General features: G+C 41.3%; 1 protein-coding gene across 1 annotated transcript; it reads right to left on the minus strand.

Annotated features, from left to right (window-relative positions):
• Positions 1-1,531: 1,531 nt before the first annotated feature.
• Positions 1,532-10,157, minus strand: LOC136714994 (collectin-12-like). The gene is made up of 11 exons (XM_066692654.1): positions 10,108-10,157; positions 9,710-9,763; positions 9,074-9,127; positions 8,126-8,179; positions 4,131-4,184; positions 3,521-3,574; positions 3,372-3,425; positions 2,885-2,938; positions 2,732-2,749; positions 2,453-2,506; positions 1,532-1,582 (listed from the first exon to the last, which is right to left on the minus strand). The coding sequence occupies exons 4-11, from the start codon at positions 8,153-8,155 to the stop codon at positions 1,532-1,534; spliced, it is 369 nt and encodes a 122-aa protein (XP_066548751.1). The 5' UTR covers positions 8,156-8,179; positions 9,074-9,127; positions 9,710-9,763; positions 10,108-10,157.
• Between the last annotated feature and the right edge of the window lie 4,966 nt (positions 10,158-15,123).

Genomic DNA, 15,123 nt, shown 5'->3' on the forward strand with positions numbered 1-15,123 from the left:
TGGCATGGTTGTTGGTGCCAGACGGGCCGGTCTGAGTATTTCACAATCTGCTCAGTTACTGGGATTTTCACGCACAACCATTTCTAGGGTTTACAAAGAATGGTGTGAAAAGGGAAAAACATCCAGTATGCGGCAGTCCTGTGGGCGAAAATGCCTTGTTGATGCTAGAGGTCAGAGGAGAATGGGCCGACTGATTCAAGCTGATAGAAGAGCAACTTTGACTGAAATAACCACTCGTTACAACCGAGGTATGCAGCAAAGCATTTGTGAAGCCACAACACGTACAACCTTGAGGCGGATGGGCTACAACAGCAGAAGACCCCACCGGGTACCACTCATCTCCACTACAAATAGGAAAAAGAGGCTACAATTTGCACAAGCTCACCAAAATTGGACAGTTGAAGACTGGAAAAATGTTGCCTGGTCTGATGAGTCTCGATTTCTGTTGAGACATTCAGATGGTAGAGTCAGAATTTGGCGTAAACAGAATGAGAACATGGATCCATCATGCCTTGTTACCACTGTGCAGGCTGGTGGTGGTGGTGTAATGGTGTGGGGGATGTTTTCTTGGCACACTTTAGGCCCCTTAGTGCCAATTGGGCATCGTTTAAATGCCACGGCCTACCTGAGCATTGTTTCTGACCATGTCCATCCCTTTATGACCACCATGTACCCATCCTCTGATGGCTACTTCCAGCAGGATAATGCACCATGTCACAAAGGTCGAATCATTTCAAATTGGTTTCTTGAACATGACAATGAGTTCACTGTACTAAACTGGCCCCCACAGTCACCAGATCTCAACCCAATAGAGCATCTTTGGGATGTGGTGGAACGGGAGCTTCGTGCCCTGGATGTGTATCCCACAAATCTCCATCAACTGCAAGATGCTATCCTATCAATATGGGCCAACATTTCTAAAGAATGCTTTCAGCACCTTGTTGAATCAATGCCACGTAGAATTAAGGCAGTTCTGAAGGCGAAAGGGGGTCAAACACAGTATTAGTATGGTGTTCCTAATAATCCTTTAGGTGAGTGTATATATATATCTACACAGACAAAGATCGGCAGGTTAAACATAATAGTTAAAAGTATGCATGCTTACAGTTAGGCACTTTATAATGCTCTCCCTTTTGATCTGACATAAAATAATAATTTTTACCACGATTTTCTAAATCCCACCGGGGGAATCCCCAGCTGTCAATCACAGCTGTCAGCACATCATGCATTTATGCATCTATTAGACATCGGCCTGTGTTTACAGTGGCGCTGTGGGTCTATTATCCATAATTCACTGATCTACATTCAGACATATACAAACCACCCATTTCTCAATCAAATAAATAAATTGAACGTCCATCACACCTGTAACTGTTGATGGCTTATGTATGTGGATTTAAAGTGATTTCTAACGACACTGCTGAAGGCCTCCACAGTGGTTTGCCTTCTTGCGCTCTCCACCTGTGTTTGTCTTGAGTGAGAGTGTCACTGCTGCTCATCAGTACTTAAATCTCCTTTGTGTATGTTTGCACTACCCTGACATGCACACTGGACACTGTGCTGGACCAGTGACTAGTGATGCCTAGAAATACAACAGCATCAAAATCCCTCATTAACGCAGAGCTCACAAGTACCCAGAAGGCCACAGAGGGGCTTTTGCATGACAAGCCCAAGAAAATCTGCCTGACCGAGTCCACACAATCCTACCAGCGTGTGACCAACTGGTCCCAGTCCACCATGACATAGTCCAGACTGAAGCTGCAGAGGACTAAAAACCCAACCCAACCCGCACTTTGTGTGGAAGGCTTTTACCAGTCAGGCCATTCAGCTGCGCCTTTTAGACTCCCCCAAACTCTTTTAGACTCTTCAAACCCATGCTTGCGAAATAATGATCTGCTACATTTATAAATCGTAGTATTTAAACAGTTTTTCAAATTTTGCAAACTCCAATTATTATTCTCCCTTTGTTGAAACCAACTTGCAATGGCCAATGACTGAGCTCAGCTAACCGGTGCAAGGGATGAGAAGAAGCATGCATCCTCCAATACACAAGGCAAGGTCAAAGCCATCTGCAGATTTTCCACTCTGCCCAACTCTTGCACCAATGACAGGATGTGAAATGTGAACGTGCAGGTGTCCGAGCAGCCTCGTGGGACGCCCAGTCTTTTACCCCAGCTGGTTTCCTCCCACCCTCCCCCTGCTGATGATCAGCTGTCTGGGAGCTCCCAGACAAAGCCAGCAGTGCTATAGGCTGGATCTGAAGTCAGCTGCTCCCAGGTATGGGACACACCCTGAACCTCAGTGCAGGCTTTTACCTGATGAGCTTCAGGAGCCTTTCAGAAAACTGTCCGCTGACTGCCAGTGTCCTGACTGAAAGGTGAGCTGATGTTTGAAAGTTTTTCAGGGTATGTTGAACAAAAAATGATTATTATAATAATAATGGTGATATTACCGGTGGGCCACGTCGTCCTTTAAAACCTCTCCTTCCTTGAACTCCTTTCATTCCCTGTAAATGTCAATGGAAGTGATATTAAAGCACACCCACTGTTCCCCAATCAAGACCTAAGACCTGCGTTTTATACTCCGTTTCAAAATTTATAATTTGTGTTAAAAAACAACACAATGAAGAAACACAGTAGTGGGAACATTATATTACCCAGAGTTGTGCCCTTCTCAAACTGATGTTCTGCTTTTCAAGAAGTTAAACTGACAATAACATTAAAATACTTACCTTCTTTCCAAAGAGGCCCTGTAAATGTAAAGAAATGTAATTTAAAAGGCAAACAGACACCACAAAACAACATAAAACCATAAACACATCTCAAGGTAAGGCAATTGGGCTATTGTGTTAATCCTGGTGATCATATCATGACTGCATACTTACAGGAAATCCTGGTAGACCCATGTGGCCGGCAGGACCACGTGGACCAATGTCTCCCTGAAACAACATTACATAGATTAACAACAAACATGCAAACAGACAAAAGATTAAATTGTGGTTTTAACGGCAACAAAGAGGACAGTGAATATACCAATTTTGGTACTTTAAAATAACACAAACTCAGACTCCTAACTAGCCACAAAGCCACTGTTGTACACAACCTTCCTCAATGGACTAGTCACCTTTGAATAATAATCTCAGGGTGGATTTTATAAATCACACATTCTTCTGTGGCCAGGTGTATAAAACAGCTAAGCTTCCAGTTAAGTGTTTTCTGCATTTAAAATTGTTGCACAATGTACCCTAACACACCGAAATCAATGCGCTACTTAAGGGAAATGCTACTATTTTTAATAATTAAGAAAGGGTCATAAATATAACCTGTTTTCTGTGTTGTGAAACTCTCATAAGGCACAAAGGGAAAACACACCTGCTTTCCTTTCGAGCCTACAGGACCCTTGTAGCCGCGCAGGCCTCGATTCCCCTGGAAAATAAAATAATACATTCAAAGTGGGATTCTTAGGTTTATAATATTATTCCTTAAACACTCCATGTCCATCTTCCAATTATGTTACTTACTTTAACACCTGGCGGCCCATTTGGCCCCAGAAGCCCCTTGGCACCTTTTAATCCCTGAAAAATAACACGACAACACTGATGAGTAAAATAACACTTTATTTGTCCTCAAAAGGGCGATTTGCATTTATTGTCTTATGGGCACCATGTTTTTCATCTATTCCAAGTGCCCTTCCTGACTCACCTTTTTGTGAACTCACAGAAAGAGTCAACCATTGATAAATCATGGAGGGGAAACTCCCAGAAGCCTGTCCTGATGCCAACACCGAAGGAAGAATATTGTGTCCCAAAACGAAGATATTGGGATCCCAGATGGCTCAACTGTTAGAAGCCTTTGTTCAGACTGCATGTTGCTGCCTGTAATCCAGACAATGCTGGTCTTAATCTGGAACGTATCATAGTCGACTGTGGCGGGGATGTCCCATGGAGTGGTGTGCGACTTCCTGAGCGCTGCCTGAATGGGCTTGAAGTTGACTGGGGATCCCCCAAGAGTGACTCCTTTAGCTGACCTGGGACCTGTGCACCAGTCCCTCCATGCTACAGCTCTACTGTAGTGTTTAACAGCACTGATCTTTTTGGATCCTTTTGTGCCTGGCAGTGATTCTTGACGTACCTTTGCAGGCTGAGGCCCAGTCTTCCCCTTGTCTCCTCTGAGGCCTGGAATTCCCTGCACAACAACACAACAGCCGTTAAGAGTGCACTCTCGAATGCCCACAGAAACCTTGTGGATTCTAATTAATCTGAGCTGTGCTGTGAAATGACACGACCTTTGATATACAGTTAGGTCCATAAATACTTGGACAGTGACACAATTGTCATCACCACAATGGATTTGATAGGAAACAATCAAGATGTGTTTTAAGTGTAGTTCCCTTGGCAGCCATACATGCCCATGCCTTAACACCAGATTAGAGTTTGCCAAACAACATCTAAAGAACCCTGTACAGTTCTGGAACAACATCCTATGGACAGAAGAGACAAAGATCAACTTGAATCAGAATGATGGGAAGAGAAGAGTATGGAGAAGGGAAGGAACTGCTCATGAATCAAAGCATAGCACCTCATCTGTAAAGCATGTTATCGCATGGGCATGTATGTAGGGTTCCCACGCAAATCAGATTTTTTTTTCATACACAATAGGAAAGAACCACATAATCAGCTTTTGTCATGATAGCTTCCTCCTCCCCTTACAGCCATCCAATCCACCCACTTTAAAAACATGCTACCATCAACTAATAAAGAGCACACAAAGATGTAAATGCAAAATTAAACCTAGTACTATCTGATCAATGATATATAGTATAAATGTTAATTACAGTAGAAACTATACACAACAACATTAACAGTCTGTATTTTAATGATTTTAGCAGTAATTCTGAATTACCTTGAATATAAATTACTATAAATCAGCTAAATTAATTAATAAAAACATACATTCAAACATTACGATATACAAATGGTCAGTTCAGTAGGGGCCTACAGTAATCCTTTCCTGAACGCTGCTAATGAAGTATTTTAGATGACTGCTTTGTTTTAAACTTGAAAGCTTTTGATTATTTTTTTCTTTCTTTCAAAAAAATTATAAATAATGATTTTTACCAATAAATTACCAGATTTATGTATTTGAGGAGTTTGGATTTTACTTATTTATACCCATTTTAAACACACTCAAAATTATTTTCAGTTTATCTGTAATTATTTTTTATGAAACACTACTTCACAAGCTTGTTTGATATTACAACATTATCTTGTCAGCACTCACATTGAAGCTGTTCTTCAATGCAGAACTCACACAGACACTTGGTGGAGGTACTGTGTTTAATATTGTGCTATATGATTGCTCACAGACGGAGGTTGGTCACCATTTAATTTCTTGAATAATATGTATTGCTATTATTTACTTGATTTTAAATTAATATGCATATCATACATTTGGCTGCTTCATTTAAATGCAATGGTCACTTCATAAAGTTTGAGCATTTAATGTAGGCAGGGGTTCTCAACACTGGTCCTGGGAACCTGTGTCTGCTGGTTTTTGTCCTAACAGAGAGCTCACTTGTTTAATTTAAACCTTAAATGGAATTATCAACCAACACATGAAAGCTGAAAATAACAGGACATTTCTAATTAATCACTTAATTTGTTAAATTACAGGTTTGCTTTAATAATTGAGAGCTGAGAGCACAGGTGAGTGAACATTAGAAGAGGCAGTGGTTGAGAAACACTGATCTATTTTTTTTTTGTATCTTATTAAACCCAGATTTTGTTGTACCCTGCACCTACTAAGTAAGTTGGATGTGCACATGATTAACTTTTACTATTGACTTTATTTCACATAAAAGGGCAATCATCATTCTGGCAGATCCTGACCAATTTAGTCACAATTGCGTACACAGATTTACGTCATTCTGCTCAGAATCTACACAAATACTGTGAATTTACTGGCTGAATTGTCAGATTCTGTTCAGAATGACGTACATTTGTAGCACAAGAACGCAACCAATTATCTATATTGACGAAAGTCTGCATGTCATGAACGCACTGAGCTTCTTTGTGTAACTATATGGTTACAGGAGTTATAGGTTAAGGTCTATATGGTTATAGGAGTTGGGGATAATAACCACATGTATTACAGAGTACGTAATAAAAGGAAATTTTAAGCAGGATTTAATACAATGCACCATGAAACTGTGACTTTGTATCAGAGTGTACATTATATCCCATGTATGTTGTAAATGGGTTTGGCTGTGTATATGTGTAGCTATTTCCGACGACTTCAAACTGTTTGGTAATTTTCCATGACTTTTCCATGACTTTTTATATTTTGGTAATTTTCCATGACTTTTCCATGACTATTTTTGTTTCCATGACTTTTCCAGGATTTTCCATGACCGTGGGAACACTGTGTATGGCTGCCAAGGGAACAGGTTCCCTTGTATTTATTGATGATGTGACTGCTGACAAAAGCAGAAGGATGAATTCTGAAGTGTTTAGGGCGATATTATCTGCTCAGATTCAGCCAAATGCTTCAAAACTCATTGGGTGGTGCTTCACAGTACAGATGGACAATGAGCCGAAGCATACTGCGAAACAACCTGCACTGTTCACCCAATTTGGATGTAATTAAAGATTAAAGTCTACACTTAAAGCACATCAAATCCATTGTGGTGGCATACACAGCCAAAATGATAGGACCTAACAGTACATAAACGTCTTGTCTGTGCATGAGCTCCCCATTCAGGAATCCAGACTACTTCTGTGTATCAGCAAGAGGTTACTGAGAACTAAGGAATAAGAATACAGTATATGGGAGAGTTTTTGTCACTGATATTATATTTTGCGCAATACAGTAGGCCAAGTCATGTGAAAAAGCAGGGCCCTATTGATATCATTCTGAAGGTGAAATCACGTCTTAGAGTAAGGGATAGCATTACTGTGTGCGATTTGATAAGAGGCATGACCTTGAACTGACTTGGCAGTGTGGTTGTGTTGCACAAGCGGTCACGAGTGTGGCACAACAACTCTTTCGCAGGCTGAATAGAAACCAAGAGTCATAGCTGTAAACAGGGCAGTGCCGGTAACTGGTGAAAAATAATTTATTGTCAATACCGGAGTGGTGAGCAAGAGTGGGGGGCGGAGCATGTGCACTTATGTTAAAAAGTATTTTTTGAGGCCGTTCACTTATTTCTTTGGCCAGTCAGCACCAATTTTTTGCCTGAATAGCACTGCAGGAAACCCTGGAAACTAAATCAGTTTGTCGTGTGAGACATTGGAGTAGGTGTCTGTCAGGTTGTTCACAGCTGTAATATCAATCCATTTCTATGACTGTCTTTGAACAAACCTGTTTGAAGATGCTAGTGTAGCTGCAGTCAACTGGTGCTTCAATCAGGAGCAGAAGCATCTCAAACTCAGTGTCTCTGATACTCGCAGGAGCACAAGACATCTGCCAGTCTTTCTTTAGTGCCTTTAAATGTTGGCTGTCTGTACAGTTAGCAGAGCCGCATTTTCTTCTAATAATAGTCTAATAAATTCTCCCATGATTCTCTTATGTTGCCACTTTCAATATGTTGGTATTTTTGACAGAACCTCTGCACACAACATCACTGAAAGCACATGTTTGTAACCCTTACTGAACTGAGTAATTCACATATCGGTCTTTTAAATATTTATTAGAATCTAAAAAGTGTTTTTCAAATGCTCCGTTTGAGGTTGCAAATTGTCTTCCTTCTTCTTTTTCCATCCTACTTTAAGAGTCTTCCGACTTCTTAAAGAATTTCGGAACAACGGCCCTTGCTGGACCCTCAGGTAACACAAATGGACTCAACTGATTGCAACAGAATTACTCCAAGTTCAGCAGAAGTTTAGAGCAGTAAAAAATAATACAAACTCACTTGTGTTTTACCTGCCTATGCACGGCTCAAGAAAGTCTATGGGTAAGTACAGACATCAGGCTTGTCTTGAATTTCAATTTCCATTTCCATTGTGTTGCTGGATCATTTCCAATAAAGATGCACACAAATGACTATAAACCTTGAAGTTTCCCACATGAAAATGAGTTGGAGTTAAATAGTCAGCTGTTGTGTCATGTTATTATGATATCAACTGTACCTGTGGTCCCATAGGCCCTGGGGGTCCCATTCTTCCTTTGAGGCCGGGGTAACCCTGATAACGTGAACAGGGTTATACGACATGGGTTATATGAACAGTTCAAGGCGTTCCAGTCAAGCTAACTTCATTTATTTATCTTTAATCTTCACCTTTCGCTCCTACATCTTTAACATACATATTCAGGAACAGGAAAGTCTGTAAGTGCCGATTGTGGTCCTTTCCTTCCCTTTATCACATCCTTTAACATGCTGTGTGTCTTTTGCTTCCTCCAGGCCAGTGTGAAGTCCGTGTTAAATTGGTTTTAATGAACTTTCCTTCCTTAATCGCTATTTTTTATTCATGAACAAAATTTGATGAGCCTATATACACATACACAGACACACTTTTGCTTTTTTGGGACACATCTCCCTCTGCTGGCAATAGATTGTACTACATGCGCTATATAGAGGGCCTCTGTGTGCTAGACGCACACTCTGTCTGGTCACAGCCAGTTTATGCCATTATGGGAAAGACCCTGTGTGCTGCATGACTGAAATACAGTTTAAAAAGCTAAGTGCTGAAAAACGCAGGGCCCTAATTATGGGACATGGACTGGCGCTGCCAGCATTTCAATGTGGAATAGTGGCTGATGACCATATCTTGAGTAGGACTGTAAATTTGCAGATACATTAGGGATGCTGAAGCCCAGCTTGGAGACTATGGAACATTAGACTGGGCCCAGACCGGGCAGCTCCTCATTTTGCAGAGTCCTGTTCCAATGCCTCCTAAAAACTCACATCATCAGCCCGTCCCTGTAGACCTTGAGAGACTTGTCTCTGCTTGGCCACCTATAAGCTCTTCTGATGCTTTGCTTCCTAGTTGTATTACAGTAAGATGTCCAGGTGATACAATAAGGCTGACAACTGGCGTGTAAATGTAGATGCATGTTGTGCACAGGAAGGCAATTACCTTAGGCCCAGTGGTTCCCTGCCTCCCTCTCAGTCCAGGCTTTCCCAGTGAACCCTAAGGCATACAGAATTGTATCGTTGCGTTACTGAACAGCATAAACTGGCCAAGCCCTCATGCAAGTTGAATGTTTGACACTTTGGTGCGTCTTGATATTTCTCAAATGAGAACTTTGGCAGAAAACAAACTGTGAAGTCTGGAAAGCTTCCCAATTGCCCTTCCCTAGATTGCAGAGATGTGTATTAAAGATAGTTACCATTTGGCATCAATACATTGTCCGGAAGTGCAGGTTAATTAGGTGTGTTGAGCTTAAGCTGGTACAATGATGGCATAGAATATTTTTTTGGATATGGGGAGGCTAACCTCAATCTAAATTATAAGGCAATATTTTATAACCCCCCTAAAATATCAATCATGTTTGCCTGGTCAGAGATCCAAATGTGTATGATGAGTACAATTTAAGATTTCATAAAATATAGAGGGGAAAAAATACATGGGCCTGTATATTTTATATATGTTGAACTTTACACTCAACTCCCTCCCCCCATAAAACAGTCCTTAGATTCTGTTTCGATACAAAAAGTGAGGTTTGTAGTAGTGATGTGAGAGTGTAAAGTAGTGTACCGGCAGCGTGCTCACCTTCTTCCCTGGGGGTCCTGGAGTACCTGGGCGCCCCGTGCGACCACTGTCCCCCTGGAAACAAGAAGTTCTGAATACACACCAACTCTTGAACACACATCCCCACAGGCACTCTCACACCGCACAGCTGCCACTCTACTAGAGTTAAAAGAAGGATATCTGCTCTGAATTCAGATTGGCTTTCAATTTCAGGTCCAAAAACTCTCAACTAGGATTGTTAACCTTTTGCCTGAAAGAATTGACCAATTCCAGTCCAACAGCTTCTCTGAAATGCACTTACACATCTTATTAGTGACCTAGTAACAAAACACCAAGTGACAGCTTCCAAGTCTAGGCTGCCCCACTTGTTCTTGTATGCCATGATGCCTTTAGATTTAGCATTAACAGGAAAAGCTTACTGGATCTCCTTCGTTCCCTTGAACACCCAGCAGTCCATCCAAAGCCCTTGGGCCCTAAAGATTAAAAACAGAGAAAATACCAATATACTTAAATAAATGTATCTATGCTCTGTTTGAGGCTGGCCTATTTTGAAGATGCAATAACAGACTCTATTGCATCTCTTTTTGAGGGTCAGTCATCACAGAAGGGTAACAGAAAATAATAGCTTTAATATAGCGTCTTCAAAGGAAATTGCTACAGAAAATGGAAAGTTTAAAAGGAAATGGCAAAACAGGCAGAAACATTAAGAGTATCTTTTATTGCAACCAGTGTCTGGAGTGCGATTTTAGATACCTTTGATTAGATTGTTAAATAAACATATATTTACTCCTACTGCAAAAGCCCCAGGTTGAATAGCTAATTTAGGCTTTTAGACTTTACCTTACAGCCCTGATCCTACTCTCATATTTAACCAAGTGTTCTCCTCCTGTCACTGAGCACTTGATGTTAACATGTTATGAGTGTGACTGGTATAAACTACAGCATGCCTCCCCAATGGAACAGGGTGCCCTGGCTGAAGGCATCTGCTAAGAAATGAAGAAGACTCCATCCTCTTCCGTTCAATGGCCCAGCTGTATAGATCCATTATTTGTCCTGGTCCTTACCTGTTTCCCTGGAGGTCCAGGTGGGCCTCTCTTTCCTCGATGACCTGGTGGCCCCTTCATCCACAGAGAGAATTGTCAGAAAATCACCACAGACATCAGCCAGCCATTGTTTGGTGTTTTTTCCCAGCAGAAGCTTTATGTTAATGTATGTTATTGCTGTGGGAACCTGAAATTATAGGGTGGGTGCTGTGTAGAGATGAAAATTACTGGATCTTGAGAGCCATGACCTAGGCAGTGACAGTGACAGAGTGAGAGTGCCTTCTGGGTTTTCGATCCAGCTGTGAATAAACTGGTTTCATATCACTCCTCAGTGAGTGCTGTATGAAAACTAAAAGGACTGTGGTGTTGTGGGACCAGGGTTGCCAACCTTTGATCTATATTTTGGCCTTTTTGGTTATTTGCTGAGCTCAGGTCAAGGACCCGGTGCGTGATATTGGCTTGGCACTGAGAGCAGGGGTGATGTTCATTGCTGTCAACTCACCAGTTTGCCGGGAACGCCCCGACTTCCTTTCTTTCCAGTGCCAGCCTTCGCTGCCTGAACACCACAAAATACAAGGAGCAACAGGGTCATTCCACACTGAACACAGCTGGGTAAGCAAAATGTCACATATACCGCCACACACACACACACAGAGGGGCTCCGTCATGGACAGAGTATTAAAAAATCATCCTGTTTATGAGATTCGGAACTACAAAGGCTTATTTGATGTCCATAACCAAAGGGCAATATACTTGTATTTTGATCTATGTATTTTACTTTTGGCTGTGATGGGTACAAAGGGAAAACATTAAACATAATTATTATATATGTAATTTTTCCTGGTTTTCAAAGATAAAATACCTTCCCAGTTCCATTCCTCAAAGGGAAAGCAGCATCATTGTGCTGAATTTAAATACTCGTGAATTTAAAACTACATGAGCCTGATATTTTTATATATATATACACTCACCTAAAGGATTATTAGGAACACCATACTAATACTGTGTTTGACCCCCTTTCGCCTTCAGAACTGCCTTAATTCTACGTGGCATTGATTCAACAAGGTGCTGAAAGCATTCTTTAGAAATGTTGGCCCATATTGATAGGATAGCATCTTGCAGTTGATGGAGATTTGTGGGATGCACATCCAGGGCACGAAGCTCCCGTTCCACCACATCCCAAAGATGCTCTATTGGGTTGAGATCTGGTGACTGTGGGGGCCAGTTTAGTACAGTGAACTCATTGTCATGTTCAAGAAACCAATTTGAAATGATTCAACCTTTGTGACATGGTGCATTATCCTGCTGGAAGTAGCCATCAGAGGATGGGTACATGGTGGTCATAAAGGGATGGACATGGTCAGAAACAATGCTCAGGTAGGCCGTGGCATTTAAACGATGCCCAATTGGCACTAAGGGGCCTAAAGTATGCCAAGAAAACATCCCCCACACCATTACACCACCACCACCAGCCTGCACAGTGGTAACAAGGCATGATGGATCCATGTTCTCATTCTGTTTACGCCAAATTCTGACAGAAATCGAGACTCATCAGACCAGGCAACATTTTTCCAGTCTTCAACTGTCCAATTTTGGTGAGCTTGTCCAAATTGTAGCCTCTTTTTCCTATTTGTAGTGGAGATGAGTGGTACCCGGTGGGGTCTTCTGCTGTTGTAGCCCATCCGCCTCAAGGTTGTACGTGTTGTGGCTTCACAAATGCTTTGCTGCATACCTCGGTTGTAACGAGTGGTTATTTCAGTCAAAGTTGCTCTTCTATCAGCTTGAATCAGTCGGCCCATTCTCCTCTGACCTCTAGCATCAACAAGGCATTTTCGCCCACAGGACTGCCGCATACTGGATGTTTTTCCCTTTTCACACCATTCTTTGTAAACCCTAGAAATGGTTGTGCGTGAAAATCCCAGTAACCGAGCAGATTGTGAAATACTCAGACCGGCCCGTCTGGCACCAACAACCATGCCACGCTCAAAATTGCTTAAATCACCTTTCTTTCCCATTCAGACATTCAGTTTGGAGTTCAGGAGATTGTCTTGACCAGGACCACACCCCTAAATGCATTGAAGCAACTGCCATGTGATTGGTTGATTAGATAATTGCATTAATGAGAAATTGAACAGGTGTTCCTAATAATCCTTTAGGTGAGTGTATATATATATGCCAACTACAGAAGATCAGGTCACAAGTGTCTTTGCTTGAATTATGTTTTTTAATACTCTATATTCCAGCTCTTTATTAAATGTGAATTACCTAGAACAATGTTGAAAGAATTATCATTTAAAAGTGTGCTGATCATGAATGCTGATTCTCTGTCAGAACCTGATGGCACTGTGGTCAGCCATTATCCCTACCTTAGGCCCTGGTCTCCCTTTGTTTCCTTTGTCCCCTGGGGGCCCCCGAGCTCCTGGTCTTCCCTTGGGGCCGGTCACCCCCCTCAATCCTCTGTGGCCCACTGGACCCTGGTCATTGACATCATACAGTGAAATAAAGTAGTTGACTATACCAATATCTAGGGTGCAATTCAGCATTTATACAGAGACACCCAGCAGTTTAATCTCAAATTGCCTTCATAGCAAAAAAAAAAAGGAAAATAAAAATCAACAACAAATTAACTAAGCCTAGCTTCAAAATCATGGCCCCCGCAGGCATTAGTGTGGGAGTTGTCACTTTGGATTGATGAGGGGAACCAGCACACAGTTGAGCTGACTGCTGTTCATTAGGCAGAGTGCTTTGGCATTTACATGTAGGTTCAGGTAAATTAGAGATAATGTATTAGAGATGAACGGGGGTGGGGGTGATCAAATCTTCAATATTCACCAATATCCTGTGAGCACACTCTGTAGGGAATTTATCTGAAGTGCTTTTTTTTAAAAAGAGGCTATATTTAGTTCAAACACATCACTGTGTTGTTGTGTGTGCTTTCACATCACAAACTGTAATTACAATGGAGTCTACAATTGCTCACCATTTTCCCTCTGGTTCCCGTTTCTCCCTTCTTTCCAGGAGGTCCTCGAGGCCCCTCCAAAGAACAAACACAAATTTCAGAAAACGGATATTCTGTTAAGGATGTGTTACAGATTAAGTGTGAACTACCTGACAACCACTTATCTGATAATGGTCTGTATTACTGCACTTTCATGATGCTTTAAAACGTTTCTGTATGTCACCCTGGATATGCACATCTGCTAATAAATAAATAATAATAATAACAGTGTACTCTGTAGTCAGAAAAAAAACGATTTAATACTTTTGATCTTTGCCAGTGCTATTAAGAGGGTCATAGTGGTGAGGGCCAAATTGTGAGAGTGTAGATATCAAGCAAAATAAACACAAATAAAGCCCCCTGTAGTGCAAACTGCATGAAATAACTGCACATCAGAATAACAGGCCAATCACAGTTACTGCAGAAACCATACCAGCGGTCCTCTGTTTCCACGAAGCCCAGGCCTCCCATGCTCCCCATCATCACCCTGAGAGAAAAGTTGTCAAATCAGAACCTAGTCATCTGAATTTAGTATATGTTTCTAAAGCACTTAAATATCCTAAAGATAAAACATAAATATTCTACTTTATAAACATTTTTTGATATATCACAAATAATAAAGATCATACATTAAGTAAATATTCATGTATATTTCATAACATCACTGGAAATAGTAACACCATTATACAATTTCATATTCCTGAAAAACTATCATTGTATACTCAAAAATACACAATTTAACATGTATTTTACTGTTAATTTACTTGCACCACTCGCATCTGTATCCCTTTCAGGCCCATAGTCTTCAAAGCTTCCAGAGGTGGTTAGATTTTAAAATGCACTGTGACAGCAGTGCTTTTAGCTTTGTATTAGTCCCTGATTTCTTGCTGATCATAGCAAAGAGGTTGGCAGCACTGGGTACAGGATTCAGTGCTCATTCTTGGGCAGTGAATATATCAGCTATAACTCAGAGGGAGATCCAAAGCAGGGGTTGAGAGCAGTGGTCTACCTGGCCGTGGAGGTGTAGGTTGGTCTTGAACTGATTTGTGATTTTATGAAATGGGCAGGTGTCGTTGGGGGACTAGAACTTCAGGTCTCTATTGGTGAACAGCGCTACCAATTCCACTAGTAACAACTAATTTCCAAATTATGATTGAAGCCCGAAATATATAACATACCTTTGGTCCTTGAAGTCCAATCTTACCCACAGCACCCCTGGTACCTGGCAAGCCCTGTTGGGACAGGAAAAGATGGGTCCCTTCTTGCATACTAAGAACAAACCACCTTGGGATATCAGAATCTCATCACACATATTGTTGGTGAGTGGTTTTACACAGGTGGGAATCTGTAGCGGTGACAACACTTTCAAATATAGGAAATTGTTTTAACACTAT

The sequence above is a fragment of the Amia ocellicauda genome, chromosome 19, assembly GCF_036373705.1.
Source record: "Amia ocellicauda isolate fAmiCal2 chromosome 19, fAmiCal2.hap1, whole genome shotgun sequence".
Taxonomy (NCBI): Eukaryota; Metazoa; Chordata; class Actinopteri; order Amiiformes; family Amiidae; genus Amia; species Amia ocellicauda.

What these genes read in the sequence shown, in the direction of transcription:
- LOC136714994 (XM_066692654.1), bottom strand. Translation starts at nt 8,155, where the DNA reads ATGGGACCCCCAGGGCCTATGGGACCACAG. An exon ending in CAGGGCCTATGGGACCACAG is followed by an intron (nt 4,185 to 8,125) that starts GTACAGTTGATA and finishes GTTGTTGTGCAG; the next exon opens with GGAATTCCAGGCCTCAGAGG. An exon ending in CTGGGCCTCAGCCTGCAAAG is followed by an intron (nt 3,575 to 4,130) that starts GTACGTCAAGAA and finishes GTTATTTTTCAG; the next exon opens with GGATTAAAAGGTGCCAAGGG.